The sequence below is a fragment of the Myxine glutinosa genome, chromosome 4, assembly GCF_964187855.1.
Source record: "Myxine glutinosa chromosome 4, kmMyxGlut1.1, whole genome shotgun sequence".
Lineage (NCBI taxonomy): Eukaryota > Metazoa > Chordata > Myxini > Myxiniformes > Myxinidae > Myxine > Myxine glutinosa.
In genome coordinates this window covers 147,204,829-147,223,729 of record NC_136264.1, presented here as the reverse complement: position 1 = coordinate 147,223,729, position 18,901 = coordinate 147,204,829, and the positions used below count along the sequence as shown (strand labels likewise).

Sequence of the window (18,901 nt, the reverse complement as noted above, 5' to 3'; positions counted from 1 at the left end):
TGTTATGTTTGAGCTGTGCACAAGCCAGAAAGAAATGACATCACATTTGTCATGATCAACCTTCGTGAAGTGGATATGCTCCTTGATTGGGTCATTCTGTAGGCGTTTCAGTAGTTTCTCTGACCGATAATTTGAGTTCTCATATCCATTCAGTTTCAGTTCCTCGACATAGAGCAAGCGCAAGGAAGAAAGCTGTAGAACTTTATTCTGCTGGATGACCTGGGTTTGAATGTGTTCCAGTACTGAGTTGAATGCCTTTTCATGGGCGGCTGACATGCAAGCCTGCTCCTTTGGTGCTTCGGCTCTGTGAATCGCACGCTCATAGTTGTAGAATGCTGTGCGGAAAGCTTTAAAACATGACGGATGGTGTTTGGCCTCACATGCAAAGAGGTCTTTGTTTTTCACCTTTCGATGGAGTCGATAGAGACCCATTTTCTCAGCCCGTGTTTCGATTTGCTCCCATGCATTTTCTTTGTTTTTAAAGGATGGGAAGGTTGTAGGCCTCTCAGTATTGCGATGAGCATCTTTGGTCTCAACTTTCTCACAAAATATACACTCTGGCGGGAAGATGGGTTCAGCAGAACCTCCTGGTTTACGAGGAGAGTGATGCCATGATGAGGTTGATGGCCCTGGTTCTGTATCATCTCCCAGACGATGAAAGTGGCGGACAAAGTGCTTATAACACTTGCTGTGATATCCTACTCTTTCTAGGTCATCAGGAAGAGTTGCCGGGATCTGATCACATACTGATTGCATACGACATGGGGAGTCATGCGGTTGGTTGAGACGTCTATCCCGGATCTTTTGAAGCAGTTGCAGTTTTTCTGAAGCAGATCCTTTAATTTTACGGAGGGGCGTGAAATCCCCATGATCAGACATGGATGGTACATGAAGGATGCATGTAGGAGGAGAGCTTTGGGCTGCAGGTTCTACACTCCGTTTTCTTTTGGGCATGCTTGCTGTCGATGTCTACCATCACTGTTAAATGACAAATAAGAAATCACGAATGATGTTAAAAGTGCCTGTGAAAGGAGGCTCTGAGTTTTCAGTGAGGTAACAGAGGTTCTGAGTCATGTTCTACACTAGGGTACTTTTTAGCTGACTAAACCATGTTTAGTGGCATCAAAAGTGCTAATAGCTAAAACATCTAAATTCTTCCACACTAACGTTAGCTATCTAGGCCAATGAAACATTGTGCTAAGTTACTGTAGCTAGCTCAGCTGTCGTGCCTCTTTCTGGTTCAATTCATATACAGAAGTCAACAGATATGTCTCATGTTTGGCATTAACAAAAGTTTAAGTTACACCGACATTAGGAACATACTGTACATAGATGAGGCTAGCTTTAACGTTAGCTAACATGGTGCTAGCTGGCTCAGCTGTTATTCTGCCTGTTTATGATTTCATGCAGAAACTGAAGTCAAGAGTGTGAGTAACATTATAGTTAGCATCTTACCTGGCTAGATTGGAGGATGAATACCAAGAACAACACACAGATGGAATGGAAGACTGAACTTTCAACTGAGGTATTCAATAACATCAACGTTACCAAATTGATACGAGCGCGCGACATTACCAATTGATACGAGCGCGCGAGCGCGCATGTTACATGGATGGAAATGTAAAATGGCAGCTATAGCAGCACTAATTTGGATCTCTAGTCTGTCATTTCTGCACTGTGATTGGATAACATAAAAAAATATGTTTGGGAGTTAACAGCAGGAGTTGGTAGATTTTACGTGGGCTGGGTGAGAAACCTTTAAATAAGCAAGTGAAAATCTCTCGCAATACAAAGTCAATGGTGGGAAGAAAAGTTGAGTGGTACCAATGTTACTGCCAATGTCCCGCCCCTATGCAAGACTCAGGAGCATCTTGTTGACATTTAACCTTGAAAATACCTGGGTTTAGACCCCTTATGTACCATGTTAAGTTATCTGCAGTATTAACGTATCCTTATCATTTGTAAAACTGATTATTTTGTAATTACAGCATTAATATGCATACTAGTATACCATAGACACATGTAATCATGTTATGAATAGTTCTATCATGATCTATGCCCTTCAAAACATGGGTCTAGACACCTTCATTTTTCAATTATCTGCAATATTGGCTGAGATATGTCAAAAATCGTTTTTTTGATAATGGCAGCAGTAATTTGCATACAAATGGTATGTGGGACATTTTTTCAGCTTGGGGCCATAGCTAGTCATTTTCTACACATTTTTTCCAATCTAGAAACACTGATTAGAAGTATATCTCCGGGGGTGCAGGGGGACCTAGTCTTCCTACTAGACTACTCACCACCATGTAATTCAAAACATCTCACCACCATATAATTCAAAACACCTCACCACCACGAAATTAAAAACACCTCACCACCACGTAATTCAAAACATCTCACCACCATGTAATTCAAAACATCTCACCACCACGTAATTCAAAACACCTCACCACCACGTAATTGAAAACATCTCACCGCCACGTAATTCAAAACACCTCACCACCACATAATTCAAAACACCTCACCACCACATAATTCAAAACACCTCACCACCACATAATTCAAAACACCTCACCACCGCAAAATTAAAAACACCTCACCACCACGAAATTAAAAACACCTCACCACCACGTAATTCAAAACATCTCATCAACACGTGATTCAAAACACCTCACCAACAACGTTATTAAAACACTTCACAACCACAGAAACAAAAGTTTGAGGGAGTAGTTTAGTGACAACACAGACACTGCCCACAAATGTAGATATATAGATAGATGACTTCACCTGAGTTGCTGTTTTGTCATGGTTTACACCAATCATAATACAAACAATTATTTTGCACAATGTATTTGTAATATACGTGATATTACATTTTATAAACAATTGAAGTTGAAGATTGATAGCCTAGTCAAAAAATCTGAAAATGTGCCTTTATAGAATGATTGAGGCATTTTTGAGTAAAAGCAAACAAACCACTTTTTCTGAGGTAGTTTTTCATGCTGAATATGAATCTGTTGTTTGCCAAGCCCAAAAATGCGTAATTAGGTCACTAATCAAGGTCAAAGGTCAATGAGTGCAAAATTCAATTTTTTTGAAAAAATGCTTTATTTTACATCCCCTATCTGTACATTTCAATTATTTTACAATATTTTGTCTAGTAAGGTTGCTAAAGCTTTTCAAAATCTTATTTTTAAAGGAAAACGTGAGGACACATCTATGCGCATTTGCCTTTATCTCTGTAAGGGGCGACAATTAGTTTTTGCGTAATTTGCTTGCAGTTTAACCTCTAAATGCACAATGGGGCAGAGTTTTTATGCTCCTATTGATGGTCTAGAGATAGATTTTATAAAGACAGAATCTAAATGTCACCGGTAAACAACATAGGTCAAAGGTCAATGAGTGCGAAAGTCTTGCAATGACGTAACAGTTACTTGCACTTGAAACCATCCCTTTCACTCAACAGTGAAAGTGGCTTCATCTTTCTGACCCCAATGCATTTGCCATGTTTGTCAAATCATTTCCATTCAGACAGAGCAGGGTGTTCTTCAATAGACCCTTAATGATGAAGAATGAATCTAATAGCCTAGCATAAGCCATCTAGTTCGTACCCTAGGCATCAGGCATTAAACATTTCAGGAGTACAGGTAAGGGTCTTTTTAAGATTGTTAAAAAATGAAATATAAAATCAAATGAAAGTAAAGGAATGCATTCTTCTTTGGTGAGATACATGTACATACAAATGTGTAATGTATGCTTGACATCTCACATCATAGGCAGGCCTACATACATGTACATTTACCTAACAGTAGCAAAAAGACAGGCAGGGCATGGGCATTGACGATGAGTGCCTAATGCATCTACCACTAATGAATTAGTGATATCAGTTAGATGTTTTGTCTTGAAGAAGCTTTACTTTGTGTCTTTGAGAATAAGATTAAAACCCGGGCCAACACTGCCTGCACTTATTCGATCATTTAAGGGCTGTTGCAGTATATCATACAACGTTGTAGTTTTCATGGTCAGAACATGCGTGCCTGGTGCTTAGTTTGGTTTCTGTTTCTCCCCTCAGGCCAACCATGGAACCTATTGCCAGCCTCAAGCGACAGCGTGAGGATGTGTCGTTTGAACTTTGTATCATTTGTCAGGGAACTAGCCAGGTCAAAGATACGATTTTCAACCAGACAAACCAGGGTATTGCTGCCATCAGAGAGGCGACCGAGCTCCGATGCAAACTTAGACACTATGAATTTCGATCAGCCGTGGACAGGCTTTCGACTCTCTTTGCAGAGCCTCCAGAAAGTCTCCCCAAACTTAAATGGCATAAGCTATGTTACTCTGCATACACACACAAGGGGAAAATAAATGCTAAGCTAGCCAAGGAACAATCGAAAAACGAAAAAGATCCTGAAAGAAAGAGTGTTTCGGCTGAAGCATGTCCGTTTTTACGCAGTAGTACTACTAAGATGAACTGGACATTGTGTATGTTCTGCCAGAACTTTGACAAGAAGCAGAAGACAAGTCGTGTCACAACCTTCAAAATGAGTAATGAAATTACGGAAAAAGCTAAATTTGTACATAACATCTTAGTCCGTACTGCAAATGAGAATGATTTAATCTCAGCTGAGGCATGTTACCATGTTAACTGTCTTAGTAAATTCTTTAGGGATGTCAAAAGGGCGGAAACTGAAAGCAAATCAGCAGACATGGCGATATCATGGTTGTGTCAAGAGCTGCGTCACTCTGCTGAGAAAGGGCACGTATTTGAACTATCTGCAGTGTTCGAGAGGTACAAAGAGTTAGCCAGTGAGTGCGACGGCACAATTCCTACATCGTATCTTAGTAGACTGGGGACTTTTAAAGAAACTTTGTCGAATTGCATTGGGGACATTTATGAATTTCTTGTGCTAAGAAATTTGGCGCCTTCAGAGAAACAAACTTTGCTTCTTCCACGACATTTCAGTCACATACCTCTTTCAGAAATGGTGTGCGGTCAGAACAGTGCAGACTATATTCCCATATTTAGACAACAGGATGATCATTTTCTGTCTTTAGTGCACGTTGCTCTGCAACTCCGCAGTGATATCATGTCACATCCTGCATTCGAAGGTTGCGATGTAAGCGAAAAAGCAGAGTTGGCAAGTGTACCACCATCTGTACTCATGTTTGTGAATATCTTGCTTGGAGGCCAAAGTAGTGTCGATGCTGAGTTTGACGAAAGTGAGATGTCTGAAACTGGTTGGGTGAAGAAGACAAGGGTCCTTAGCATTGGACAAGACATGGTCTATGGTGTATGTGGAGACAAGAAGGCACCGCCTAAACACGTTGGAATGGGTATGACGCTGCACCAGTCAACTCGATCAAAGAAATTAGTTGAGCTATTCCATAATGCTGGGCACATAATCAGCTATAACTGGGTTCTTAGGTATGACACTGCCATGGCTGAAAACACTCTGAAAGCGCTTGATCAAGAAACTGGGGCAGTTGTTACCAGCAACCTGGTTTCGGGACGATTTGTGCATTTTTCTGGCGACAATATTGACATCAATGACTCTACCCTAGATGGCAAAAATACATTTCACGCTACTCAGTTAGCTGCCTGGCAGAGGGGGCCATCTGCTGAAAGCGGTCTTGGAGACATCAAACCATCCAATACGTCAACGTTGGATATACCAACAGCAGTTGAAAAGATCCAACAACAGCAGTTTCCGACACCATCAAAGAAGGTCACAGAAGATGCTGAAAAGTTCATTTGCCATATCTACAAGGAACCATCTGAGAACTGTAATCAAGCCCGCATTAAACTGTTCAACAAATGCCATGCAACGGAGACCCTACCTCCATCTAGTGATGCAGCAAAGTTCCACATAGAGCGTGCAAACTACCAAAGTTTCATTTGGAGAGAGGCCAGTAATCCAATGACAGATCTGCCACCGCCGACTGATTGTGGATGGAAACTCGTTGATGACAAGTTGTCACCGGTTCTTACAACTTTACCGTCAATTCCAAAGGGATGCCGAGAACTTACTCAGTGTGGTTGCAAGAAAGGTTGCAGTTCTGATAGTTGCTCTTGTCGGAAGTGGGGGAAACAGTTCTGCACTGAGGCCTGCAAGTGCAATGCCAGTGAAACACCATGTCGAAACAGGCCAAAGTAGGGGGGGGGGGGGGGGTCAGAGCTTACACAGTTAAGCTAATTGGCATTCCCCTGGATGGCTCCTCCTTCCAGCCAATCAGTCTGACAGACTGCAATTGATTCAGGATTAATTAAGAATACATGTGATAATGATCAACTGCCTGCACTCCAAACATGTTTGCCATGAAGTGCATTTTGCGCCTTGTGCCATGTAAGTGCACTTTGCGCCTTGTGACCGTTAGCCTTAATTAAGTGGCTAATTAGTCAAATATTGACATTTAGTGTAGAAAACAATCTTGCTATTATATAGGACTCAGGTAAACCACTTCACTGATGGTATTTAAGGCAACAATTCAAGTGAATTAAAACAGTATGTCAAAAAACGAAAAGTTGCTTCATTACGGATATATTCACAAAAATCTGATTTTTTCCCTTCACATTCATAATTGTGAAAAGCTGTAGTAACCTTACCAGACAAAATACTGTAAAATAATTGAAATGTACAGATAGGTGATGTAAAATAAAACATTTTTTCAAAAATTTTGAATTTTGCACTCATTGACCTTTGACCTTGATTAGTGACCTAATTACGCATTTTTGGGCTTGGCAAACAACAGATTCGTATTCAGCACGAAAAACTACCCCAGAAAAAGTGGCTTGCTTGCTTTTACTCAAAAATGCCTCATGAATTCACGTTTCCCAGAAATTTGACTAGACTATGAAGTTGGAAAAAAAAAAAATTCAAAAAAAAAATTCAAAAATATATATATATATATTTTTAAAAAAAAGAAAATTCCTTTAGGACATACACACGGGAGAGGTAGGTGCACACCAGAAATTTGGTAGGATTTCACAAAAGTTTGAGGGAGTAGTTCAGTGACAACACAACACAACACAGGACAGACACGGTGCAGATATATATAGGTAAAAAAGGAAATAAGGTAAAAAAAAAATGGTAAAAAAAGGAAATTGTAATGCACTCTGCCACCACCACCAGGTGGTGTTACATGGTACACATTCACATGGAGACTCTGCCCCAGACCACCCCCTTCTCGGTCACCCAGACCCCTGCGTGAGGCCGTAAACACAAAACACATCTCCAATGCAATCAATCCTCAATGAAACATCACCATCCCTTGTTTTTAAGATATTTCATGTGCAAACACAAATTTGTTCCAAAACAGTCATTTTGTGTACTTTACAGCAAAACAGAACGTTTTAAACTCGAAAGGGCACCTTATTTATTGCCTTAGGATTACCACGAACAGTGTGTTTGCAGCCTCGGTTTCTTGGGACATGTAGAGTCGGATTAAATTCGATGCGACTGCGAAATCATCCTGCTGAGCGAGCAAAGAAAATACGACAAGCTCAACAAAAACAAAGCCACAAGCACCACGGTACTATGATCGATAAATATAGTCAATCATATGTTGCGCATGCGCAGGTGTGGGTCACCGGGGCTAAATTGAGAAAAAGGAAGATTGGGTAGTGTGATAGGAGTAGGTCGAGAAGAGATCGGAGCAAGAAGAAGAGGCTTACATGGTGCTTACATATATGGGAAAGGAGTAAAAATTCCACCCTATTAGTGTCAGGGCCCCTTAGCATGTGACAGCAAGCCAGCTTTTGTACCTTGCTCTGATGAGTCAACGATTGGGTGCATGGGAATGAATTTTTAAGCAAGCTCTTGATTGAAAACTTCCGGTGCGCTTTTGTGACTTGTATATGTACTAAGTTCCGCTAGATATGATATTTGTCAGATAAATCACAAGTTGGATGGAATATTAAAGGTGGGTGAAGTTTCTGTTTTCCCAGACGAGCAGGGAGTGAGCAGAGGGTGGAAATGCATGTCAGGAATTCCGCTTCAGTGCTTATCTGATTTTTACTTGGAACTTTCTTTCATTTGTTGTCTCTGCACACACAAGGTCTTGGTCGATAACATAACGCTACCTGCACGTCTGTGTACCTGATCCTCCCACCCCCAAAACTCGCACATTCTAATTGGTTCCTTTCAAACAGGTGGTTTGTTACGACATCTGCAACTGCCCCACCCAACGAGCAAGTCATCTGTTTCAGCATCAGATTATGTGTGGAGGTCGTGGAGCTGGTGAGCCAGAAGAGGTACGTTTGCTGGTTGATTGAACAAGTTGCGAGTACGTATGTTAAAGTGTGATGCATGTTGGGAATAGTTATGTCGTTAATTTGTGCCATGAGTAACCGTGAAGACTCTCACAACTCAGTAATTGAGTTTGTGTTGGATCTGTTGCGGAGATAGAAACCGCTGAATGCTGCAGGTGATAAAATGAAGGAAATAAAGACAGTACCGGTAGCACAGCAGAAGTGAGAAAATTTAAATATATTTATATATATATATATATATATATAAAAAGCATGACAGGCCACCTGGTTCATATTTCCACCTGTGAGCAGGTTAGCTCAAATTGTAACGAACCAAGGAAATGACTTCGCTCAAGCTGCAAGGACTCCAGGAATCCGATCTCTATCGGAGACGCCAGGAGCGACAGGATGAACCAATCCCTACATCAACCAATGGACAATCCATGTGAGTTGGTTACTGTATGGAATTCTAAAGGGGTATCTAGGGCCTGTGTGCCCCTGCCATACTCAATTTTCACTAACTCATGTGGTTCAATTCCCATGTCTGCTCAGAGTGCGGGTTGACAGTTGTCCCATCAAATGTACAGGTACTTGTGTTTGAGCTGGTAAATTGGACTTTTTGCTTTCTTTTGGAGTGCTACAGATGGGAATCTGTCATGTGAAAATCCATCCCAGGACTAGACAGTTCAAACGTGAGAACACTGTTACTCGTGGCCTGCGTGGGTGTGTCTGAGCACGTGTGGGTGTGCACGCACTCGCTCATCTCTCAGTGCAATCTGGTCTTTTCATATCGGGCCGTTGCAATGATTATAGACCAGGAAGAGTGTGAATGAGGCAAAGTAGTCAAATCGATACTCAAACAAGCAATTTTTAATTAGGCCAGGGGTAGAAGTATTACTGTGCAATAATGGAAGATTTATTCGGATGGAATTCTATCAAGAATTGAGCTCGGGATTCGATCATTCACCGGCAAGCGTGCTCAAAATGTCAAGCAATGCCGTTGGTCTATTTTCATTAATTTGTTCAAGCATTAATTTGTCCCCCCCACCCCTACCCCTCCTGCCCCCAAGCCCTCATCCTCCCACAGATCTCCCGATGTCCCTGCTCTCAAATGTTGTACGTGTGTGCTTCCCCCTCTCTCCCCATCTTGTCTCCCGCTCCCTTTCTCATGTTTTACGTGTGTGCTTCCCCCTCTCTCCCCATCTTGTCTCCCGCTCCCTTTCTCATATGTTTTACGTGTCCGTTTGTTTTTTAGTCATTAATGTTAGCTCTTTCACGAGCCTCGATCTTGTATACAAAAAAAACAAAATAATAATGCATTGTCTGACCAAATCTTCTCCTGATCAGCATTCATAATAGTGTTTTGTGTTGCTTTGATTGTACCTTTATAAAAAGACGAACAAATGTAATTTTCCACAGGGTTTTTTTTTTTAAACAATACATTTTATTAACTACATGGTATGCATAGAATACTTACCCCGCGCAGTCAACTTGGTGTGAGCCAACTCTTCTGTTTTTAAAATGGGTTTTTTCTTTTATCCAAGATGGCTGCCAGACCACGTGACCAATGTGACATCATAAGTTTACATTCTCCAATATAATTGTTGCGTAAATCACACTCAATAAATTTCAAACTGATCAGACTAAGCATTGTTCCTGTCGAATGATGACGTCATAATTAAGGCACCAAATGACATCATCATTAACAACACTTATATCCCAATGCAGAGTTCTTTTTTTTTTTTTTTTTAAATACTGAATCGAGGCTCGTGAAAGAGCTAACAAACTAACAAAGAGTTAGCTAACAAAAGAGCTAACAAAGAGCTAACGTGAAAGAGCTTGTCTTTACAACAAGCCACGTTTCAATTTTTTCTATGGAGCGGTTTCGGAGATTTCGAGCTTTCGGTTTTTCCAAGATAGCGCTTATACCATGTGACATGCGACGTCATAGTTATCATTTTAAAATTATACAGGATGAGGCGCTCCTATGATGGAAATGTCGCGTCCATCGGACTAACAGTTGCGGAGAAAATAAAAATTTCATACTGCTTGGTTCAAGTATTGTACTTGTCGAATTATGACGTCATAATGAAGGCACCAATCTTCTTATCGTGTCCACGGGCAGTCTATCCATGGCCCAGTCAAAACTGGACACATTTTTGCGCCTTGTTGTTGAATTCGGCAATATCTGCAACAGTGCAGGGTTCCTGTAGCGATGGACATTGCAGGAGATGTTGCATGGTCTGTGGCTCAGTTCCACATTCGCAAGTTGTCCGGCTGGTTGTACATCCCCACTTGTTTAGTGACCCCTTTAAATGACCTCCACCAGTCCTAAGTCTGTTAAGGCACTTCCATGTTATCCAGTTGCAATTAGCTCCTGGGGGGAGGCTTTCGTTAGGTAGAATTTCCATCGCTGGGGGTTGTTCGAGACTGGCAAGCCAGTCTTTCCACAAAACGATGCGGGCTTCAGATGGGGTTGATTGTAATGAAACGACACTGTTCATGAAGCTCTTCCTTGAGTTTATGCGGCTGAGTGTAGGTGTATGACCATGCGGAGGCTGCCTCTCTGATGTTTGATGGAGTCGCTCTTTCTTGCTGGGTACTGTTCTTCTTATATCAGCTATACCTGCCAAGATATATAGGCTGTTGGTGTTTGCTGGATTTAAACAACCTGTGATAGATCGGCAGCTTGCATTCAGAACGGCATCCATCTTGTTAGCATGAGTCGATCTTTCCCATACAGGGCAGGTGTATTCAGCAGTGGTTTAGCAAAGAGCAGGTGCACTGGTCACCTCCGCCACCAAAGGTGGATGGAGGTTATGTTTTCACCCCTGTCTGTCCATTTGTGAACAAGATATTTCAAAAGGTTATGGATGGATTTGGACGAAACTTGTTGGACAGGTTGTGTGTGTGACAAGGAAGAATCGATTCAATTTTGGTGAATATCCGCATCCGGCTCGTATAATTTTTTTTGGTGATTTTTCACCATTGAGTGATGTGGCCAACCAGGTGGAGGTATGTATGCTCTATACTGAGTGCTGTTCTAGTTCTCAATGTTTTCGAGCTTGCTCCCCATCTTGTGTTCGTGAGCTTATTCAGGATGTTGTTTCGTGCGCTCACTTTTGCCTTTGTCTTCTCGATGTGGTACTTTAAGGTAAGGCATCGCTCAAGAGTGGCTCCTAAATAGATAGGGTGCTCGCAATGCCTCAGTGTTGCTCCACACCAGGTTACTTTAAGCTGGCGTTTGGCTTCACGGTTTCTCAGGCGGAATGCACAAACTTCCGTCTTTGTTGGGTTTGCGCGAAGGTGGTTTTCTTCATAGTAGGATATTAGTAAGAGTGGGCTATAAATGGGTCATTTTTTGTTTTGCTTAGGTGACAGTTTTTTGTATTCCATTTGACCTATCTCAACATGAAATGACAATTTTCGGCCTGGGGTCCAAGAAAACAGTGTGCAGGGCAAAAATCCAAAATGGCCGCCGTTTTCCCTGAAAAATCACATTTTTAGCCATAACTTTGTCATTTCTGGGTCTTTTTACTTGGTTGTGGTGTCTAACCCTATGTTTATGCGGTCAGGCAATCTATTTATGCAATTATAAGATGACACAGGACATCACAGATGACATCCAGGACACTATCGAGCAGCAGGTTGTAGCTACCTGTGGCAGTTTCAGGAACCTGGGACTTCTCTCGCAGAAAGCCGTGTTACGTTTTAAGCAATGCCCCTGAAATTGAAGATATGTTTCGTGAAATATGCTAATTAAGGGGGAAAGAGGTAAGTTTGGTCAAAAAAGGTATTAACTCAACATCTGATGGTTTGTGACTATTTCTAGATGCATAAATAGCTTGCTTGACCCCCAAAACATAGGGTTAGACGCCACAACCAAGTAAAAAGACCCAGAAATGACAAATTTATGGCTAAAAATTTGATTTTTCAGGGAAAACGGCGGCCATGTTTGATTTTTGCCCTGTACACATTTTTCTTGGACCCCAGGCCGAAAATTTGGTCATTTCATGTTGAGATAGGTCAAATGGAATACAAAAAAACTGTCACCTAATAAGAATAACAATAAAAGTATTTTTGACCCCCGTATAGCCCACTCTTAATATTAGTCCCTCCAAGGCCTCAGACAACGTTTTCTCCACGGTGTTAAAATCAGTGCTTTGGGCAGTGACACATAAGTCATCAGCATGTATAAAACGGCGTGTAACACCATCTATAGGTTGGTCGTTGCTGTAGATGTACAGCAACGGTGCCCCGAGGAAGACCATTCTTCTGAATACGCCACCTGCTGCGCTTCCCACCTAGTTCAACATAGAACCGGCGATCTGAAGCATGCTTTCTAACAGCTCTGTTAAGTGAATATCTTTTATCATCTCGAGGATCTTGCAGAGGAGACGCCTATGGTTCACTGTATCGTATACTGCTGGCAGGACTACAAAAACAGCACCTGTTACCATCCCTCGCTCAAAACAATCTTCGATATGTTGTGTGAGGTTGAGCAGTTGGCTTGTTGTTGATTTGCCAGGGCGGAAACCTGCTTGCTCTGGAATGATCTTCTCATCTACAGTTGGTGTTATCCTATTGAGCATCAGGCGTTCAAACAGCTTATAGGTCCCTGGCAAAGCAGTGAAATTGGCCGAAACCCCTTAGGATCTGAGGGATCTTTTCTGGGCTTTAATAGTGCTATTAAGTGCTTTTAAGGCACCAATGACATCATCATTAACATATCTTATTCCCCTTCGGGAGTACTTGACAATGAACCATGTTTCAATTTTTTACCATTGAGCAGTTTTGGATATATAAAGGTGCAACCGTTTTCCAAGATGGCGCCCGTATCACGTGGCCTATGATGTCATACGTAGGTATGCCACACTTATGCACACAACCGATCGCCTAACCCCGCTTTTCGCTTCGTGAGCACAGGGTAACTACAATAATTAGGAGACTATGGACAAATCAACTTTGCGTATGGGATATGGACTGAGGATTCTTGCATCATGAGCTGGGTGCTCCTACTACTCAGTCGTGCACACCTATTCGGATAATCTGCGACGACGATTCGTCAATATTATTTCCTTCCAAAATGAATACAACCACTCAACCTCACCAGGTCTGATTCAAGTATAGAGGGGCAACTGGATTTGAACCTCGGACATCTTGATCTGCAGTCAAATGGTTGTCCTGTCCGCATTTAGTTTGTGGAGCTTAACAAGCTCACTGTCTCTCGATAAGAGAAGGCCATTGTGCGCTGGTGCGGTTGCGAATTTCCATTCCCTTCAAAAGGAATGCAGAGGGGAAATCAATTTAAGGCTCTGAATGGAATTATTAAGAGCGTTCAATAGAAGATAAGCAAATCGACAAGTTGAGCTGGTGAGTTGTTAATTCGAAACTGAACAAGACTTGGTGGCTTTAACAGTTAGAGCGTCCACTCTGAATCTGGGAGTTCAGGGGATAGGTTGGGTGGGGCTGACATTCAGTTTTGGGAGGATCCATGCCAGAGAAAATTCCATACATACCCAACAATACAGGCCTACCATACACCTGGCGTGCGTGTTTTCCACTGTAGAAAATAGTTTATTGTTTGGGTCTAGCTCGGTGTAGGACTATATGTACTTTGACCGGAGTTGCTTTATCTTTTTTTTTTTTTTTTTTTTGTATACAAGATCGAGGCTCGTGTAAGAGCGAACATTAATCGCAAAAAGACAAACTGACACATAAAACATAAGATAAAGGGAGCGGGAGACAAGATGGGGAGAGAGAGGGAAGCACACAAGTACAACATTTGAGAGCAGGGACATCGGGAGATCTGTGGGAGGGAGAGGGGTTGGGGGGGAGGGCACGGGAAAAGGGGTGGGGGTGTGGGAGAAAGGTTAAAAAAAAAAAAACACATGGACACTCGGACTTCCAGGAAAGAAGTCAGAATTTCAAAAAAGTGGATCTGGGGTGAATTAACGGGGGTAGAAAAGATCAACGTTTTGGATTGGGGAAGATAAGAGATGGTGGTGAACAGCTGTTTTGAAGACCTGGAGGGAGGAGTGGGATTGAAGGGAGTGGGGGAGTTTGCTCCAGAGGCAGGAGAAAAGAGGAATGAAAGAGTGAAGGTGAATAGAGAATCTTGATTTTGGCAGTTTCACCAAAAGAGGGTTGTATGAATATTTGGGGAACAGGGCACAGACAGAGCTGGGGGAGCAAGGCCGGAGAGGAGTCGGTAGAGGACAGAAATATGACTTTATGAAATACCCTCATCTTGCTTTTATTACCGACATCCTTTAAGAGCATAAAACATGAACAAACAATTCCGGGAAGGCATTGGCAAACCACCCGATAAACCCTTGCTTATGGTGATGGTGTGAGTCGTCGGTTTTGATTGGCGTGCTCACAAAGCATTGTGCATTGTGCGAGGGCTGTATAGGTAAAAATGGGTGGTGAGCAGGTGAGCTGTTGCCAATGAAGGGAAAAACCTGCACAGAGAAGCGATTAAAGTGATAGAGGTGTGTGCTATCCCTCTCCCACTCTCTATTCCTCTGAGCATCGTTGGCTGCAGGTGCAGTAAATGCAACATGAAGTCTGATGCACATAGGTACAGCAAACTGGCCAGGTCGTCGGTATGATGACGGCTGCCCTTGATGCCCACAGTGGACGCAGCTGTCTGCAAATGCTGCGCAGTGATGCCTAAATTGGTGCCACCACAGACTTTAATGTGCACATTTATCCACGATGTAGTTCTGCCCAGGTTGACCTACAGGTATGGTTTGATATCTGAGTTTCCTTCTCATAGCCTGAGCCGAAAGAGGCTTCCAACACAAGGCAGTGGAGATCCATTATCCTGGACAAGGAGCCCATACCAGGTACTGCCAGCCGGAGCCAGCTGAGCCTGGGACTCGCATAGGGCAGGGACGTCACACCCTGAGGTAGCTGAAAAACAGCTACACTGCTACCCTCTCCCTTACCAATAAACTGCTTCAGCAGCACCGACGCGTTATAAAGATTATAGTACATCAAATCAAATTAAATACCATATATATATATATAACAGCCTGCTCAATTAACTCAGATTTTGTTGCATCTCAGTAGCATATCTGACATATCCTTGGGTTCGGAATCCCAGCTAAGTAGTAGTAATAACCAACCTAATTATTAACACGTCCCATGGTGGGAAATGCAGTGCAGATAATGTAATTGTGAGAAAACAACTAAGGGGCTTTCTCACATTCTCCTCTTTCTTTTCACCCTCATCCCCCAGCCTCCATCGCGTCGTCACATTCCTCTCCCGATGCAAATATTTTGACATTAGGGTTGACACGTTGTGAGTGTGCCTATATGTGCCCTGAGGCAGTGAATTGTCACTTTGCTCCTTAATGTACAAGAAAGAATGTGTCCGTCTCTTTCCACACAATCTTGCAAAGCTCGATGCATGCTTTGCAATGAGCTTCGCAATTTTGCGATGAAGGTAACTCCGAGGGTCTTTCACTTACTCAGCGCAGGCAGGTTGGTGGTCTTTCTGTCTTCTACCGACTCCTTTCCGGCCTTGTTCCCCCAGTCCCCCAGCTCTCTCTATGCTCTGTCCCCCAAATATTCCTACAGGTCAAACAAGATCTGCCAGCAACCCCCTTATGGCTAAACTTCCAAAATCAAGACTCTCTGCTCACCTTCACTCCTTCATTCCCCTTTTCTCCCGCCTCTGAAACAAACTCCCTCACTCTCTTAAATCCCACTCCTCCCTCCAGGTCTTTAAAACAGCTGTTCACCACCATGTCTTATCTTCCCCCATCCAAAACCTTGATCTTTTCTACCCCCGCTAATTTCACCCCAGATCCACTTTTTTGAAATACCAACTTCTTTCCTCGAAGTCCTTGCAGTGTCCATGTGTTTTATACTTCTCCCACTGCCCCCCCCCCCCCTTCCCATGCCTCCTCCGCCCCCAAGCCCTCTCCCTCCCACAGAACTCCCGATGTCTCTGCTCCCAAATGTTGTGTTTGTGTGCTTCCCCTTCTCTCCCCATCTTGTCTACCACTCCCCTTCTTATATGTTTTGTGTGTCTGCATGATTTTTTGTGCGATACTGATAAATGTAGCTCTTTCACGAGCCTCGATCCTGTATACAAAAAATAAATTAAAAAAATTCTCACCTTCATCACTTTCATCGGCATCAATAATTGTTTCTCCGTAACGCTGGGCAACTTTATTAATAAAGAAATTCAGGATTGTCGGTGAATCGCAGGATGCGCAGGTAAAAGGTTATTGCTTTTTCATGGATTTTAAAGTTGTAAATTTTTTCATAGGCCTGGTGTTGGCTTAGTGGTTAGGGTGCCGGCTTGGGATCCTAGGATCCTGGGTTTGAATCCCGGTCGATCGCTAAATGAACACATGGGGGGTTGACTCAGCCTGTTATCCTTCCGAGGTCGGCAAATTGAGTACCTGCTCACTGGTAATTGCCTGCGTGTTGCAAGAGGCGACTAACAGGGTTGGCGGCAGGAAGGGCATCCGGCTGTAAAACATTGCTTCAAAAAGGGGACCACGGTGCCCGAAAAAGGCCAACCCTTGCCCTGCTCTGCGAGGAAAAATGGCCTCTAAAGGTGGTTCATGGATTTTAAAAGATGCCAAAGGTCAAAGTGAAAAGTGCAGGTTTTGTCTGAAGTTCTGTTTTAAAGTTTACTAAGTGTTTCTTCCATCAAAGCACTTGTTAACCTTTCTTAACAAACCTGCTTTTGTTGTTACCACTTCAGTCATTGTGAAAACTGTTCATTGCAAACGCCATTGTAGAATACCTGACCAACACCATTTGCATTTTTGAGCAGGATATCGCAAAATGTTGTGGACTGATTCGGACGAAACTTAGTGGAGAGGTTGTGTGTGAGACAAGGACGAATTCATTCAATTTTGGTGAAGATCCGGATCTGGCCTATTAGTGGGATACAAAACGTAAACTGTTCAGCCTGGCGGGGGTATGCGCTCCACCGAGTGTTGTTCTAGTTACCTCCGCCACCAAAGGTGGATGGAGGTTATATTTTCACCCTTGTCTGCCTGTCTGTCTGTTTGTTTGTGAACAAGATATCTCAAAAGGTTGTGGAAGGATTCGGACGAAATTTGACAGGGAAGTAGTGTATGTGAAAAGGAAGAAATATTTAGATTTTGGTGAAGATCCAGATTCGGATCCGGCTACTAGAATTTTTAAAGTGATTCTTCACCATTGCGGGGGTGGGCCAAAAGCGATACATAGCAGGATATCTCAAAAAGTTGTGGACGGATTTAGACGAAAGTTGCTGGACAAGTTAGGTGTGTGACAAGGACTAAGCGATTCGATTTTGGTGAAGATCTGAACATGGATTCAGATCCGAGAATTTTATTTAGTTTTTAAGTGATTCTTCACCATTGAGGGATCGGGCGAAAAGCGATATATAACATGATATTAAAAAAAGTTGTGGATGAGTTATGACTAAACTAGGTGGTTGAGTTGGTGACAAGAACAAGCCGATTATGTTTTGGTTCATGTCCAAATCCAGATCCGACCTATCATGTTCAGCCTGGCGGAGGTATGCGCTCTACCGAGTGCCGTTCTAGTTATAACTGCAAAACTTTTCCAAAAATTTAAAGCAAGGGCCACAAAGGTGAATTTCATACGACAACTATGTTACGGACCCTCTCATGGCCAGACATCATCATCCAAATATTAACCCTCTCATGGCCAGACATCATCATCCAAATATTAATGAACAAGCAACCATGTTTTGAACCGTTGTTCCAGCTTCTTCTCACTGCAGCTTTTTACACTTGAAGGTCCTGAGTACATTATTAAGTGATGAGGTAAATTGGACTTTGGCTTTTCTTGTTACCTGAGCTTTTGTTCTTCTTTTTTGGAAGTTGTTGCAGATGTGGCCTATTGCCTATTGCATTTTTATTCAGGGAAACTATTAGTTTAATAATAGCATTCAGTTTAAAAAATACAACATAAATAAAAAACGATACTGGAATAAAATCTGTAAAAATGAACAAATCTATTTCGGTTTAACAAAAATATCTCTCGAAAACAAACAAGAATGAGTGCACTGTGGATACAACCTGTGGAAAAATCCGATAACGGGCCAATTGGGAAACACGCATTTAATGCGCTATTAAAAACTTAACTTGACACATCTTATCCATGTCACCCTCCCAACGGTTATATCAGAATAAGCTGATTCGTCATATGGTCACGGATTGCTTAACCCCAATAAGAACCCTTTCAAAAATTACATAACGGTATTTATTTTAGTAATTTGTGATGTAACCCTGCGTTCTGACGAGCTTGATTAAACCTCATTATTATTCGACATATGATTGGATTGTTGGGGTCCCTCATCGTGAATAGCATTCGACCCAAACAAAGCCAATGGAAATCTGACACAACAAACCCGGGAGTGTATAATCAGTAGAGGCCAACCTGCCTAATGTGTTAGGCCCACCATAAAACAAGATGGCAGCCATATCATTTTGTCTTGTTGTTATGGTGGGTGGAGTCAAGCGACAGATGTGGGTGTGGTCCGGCAGCTGCCCGACCAATGGGTGCACATTTCAAAAATCGACCCCCAACAAGAGTCCCAACGAAAACAACAACAGCACCAACAACCCAAAGCTTTTGTAGACATGTCATGTCGTAGGTAAAAATTAC

At 42.4% G+C, this 18,901-nt stretch overlaps 1 protein-coding gene across 4 annotated transcripts in view; it reads left to right on the top strand.

Moving 5' to 3' along the window:
- Positions 1 to 18,901, top strand: part of LOC137425350 (LIM and senescent cell antigen-like-containing domain protein 1) — a 77,283-nt gene that overhangs the window by 25,291 nt on the left and 33,091 nt on the right. The window contains exons 1-3 of one of the 4 annotated variants that reach the window (XM_078776576.1): positions 7,769 to 7,837; positions 8,153 to 8,254; positions 8,564 to 8,696. In XM_078776576.1, the coding sequence (XP_078632702.1) occupies positions 8,593 to 8,696 (104 nt within the window). In that variant the 5' untranslated portion in view covers positions 7,769 to 7,837; positions 8,153 to 8,254; positions 8,564 to 8,592. Of the gene's footprint in view, positions 1 to 7,768; positions 7,924 to 7,946; positions 8,059 to 8,152; positions 8,255 to 8,563; positions 8,697 to 18,901 lie in introns of those variants that run through there. The other 3 variants (XM_068113683.2, XM_078776578.1, XM_078776577.1) reach the window with 3 other exon arrangements.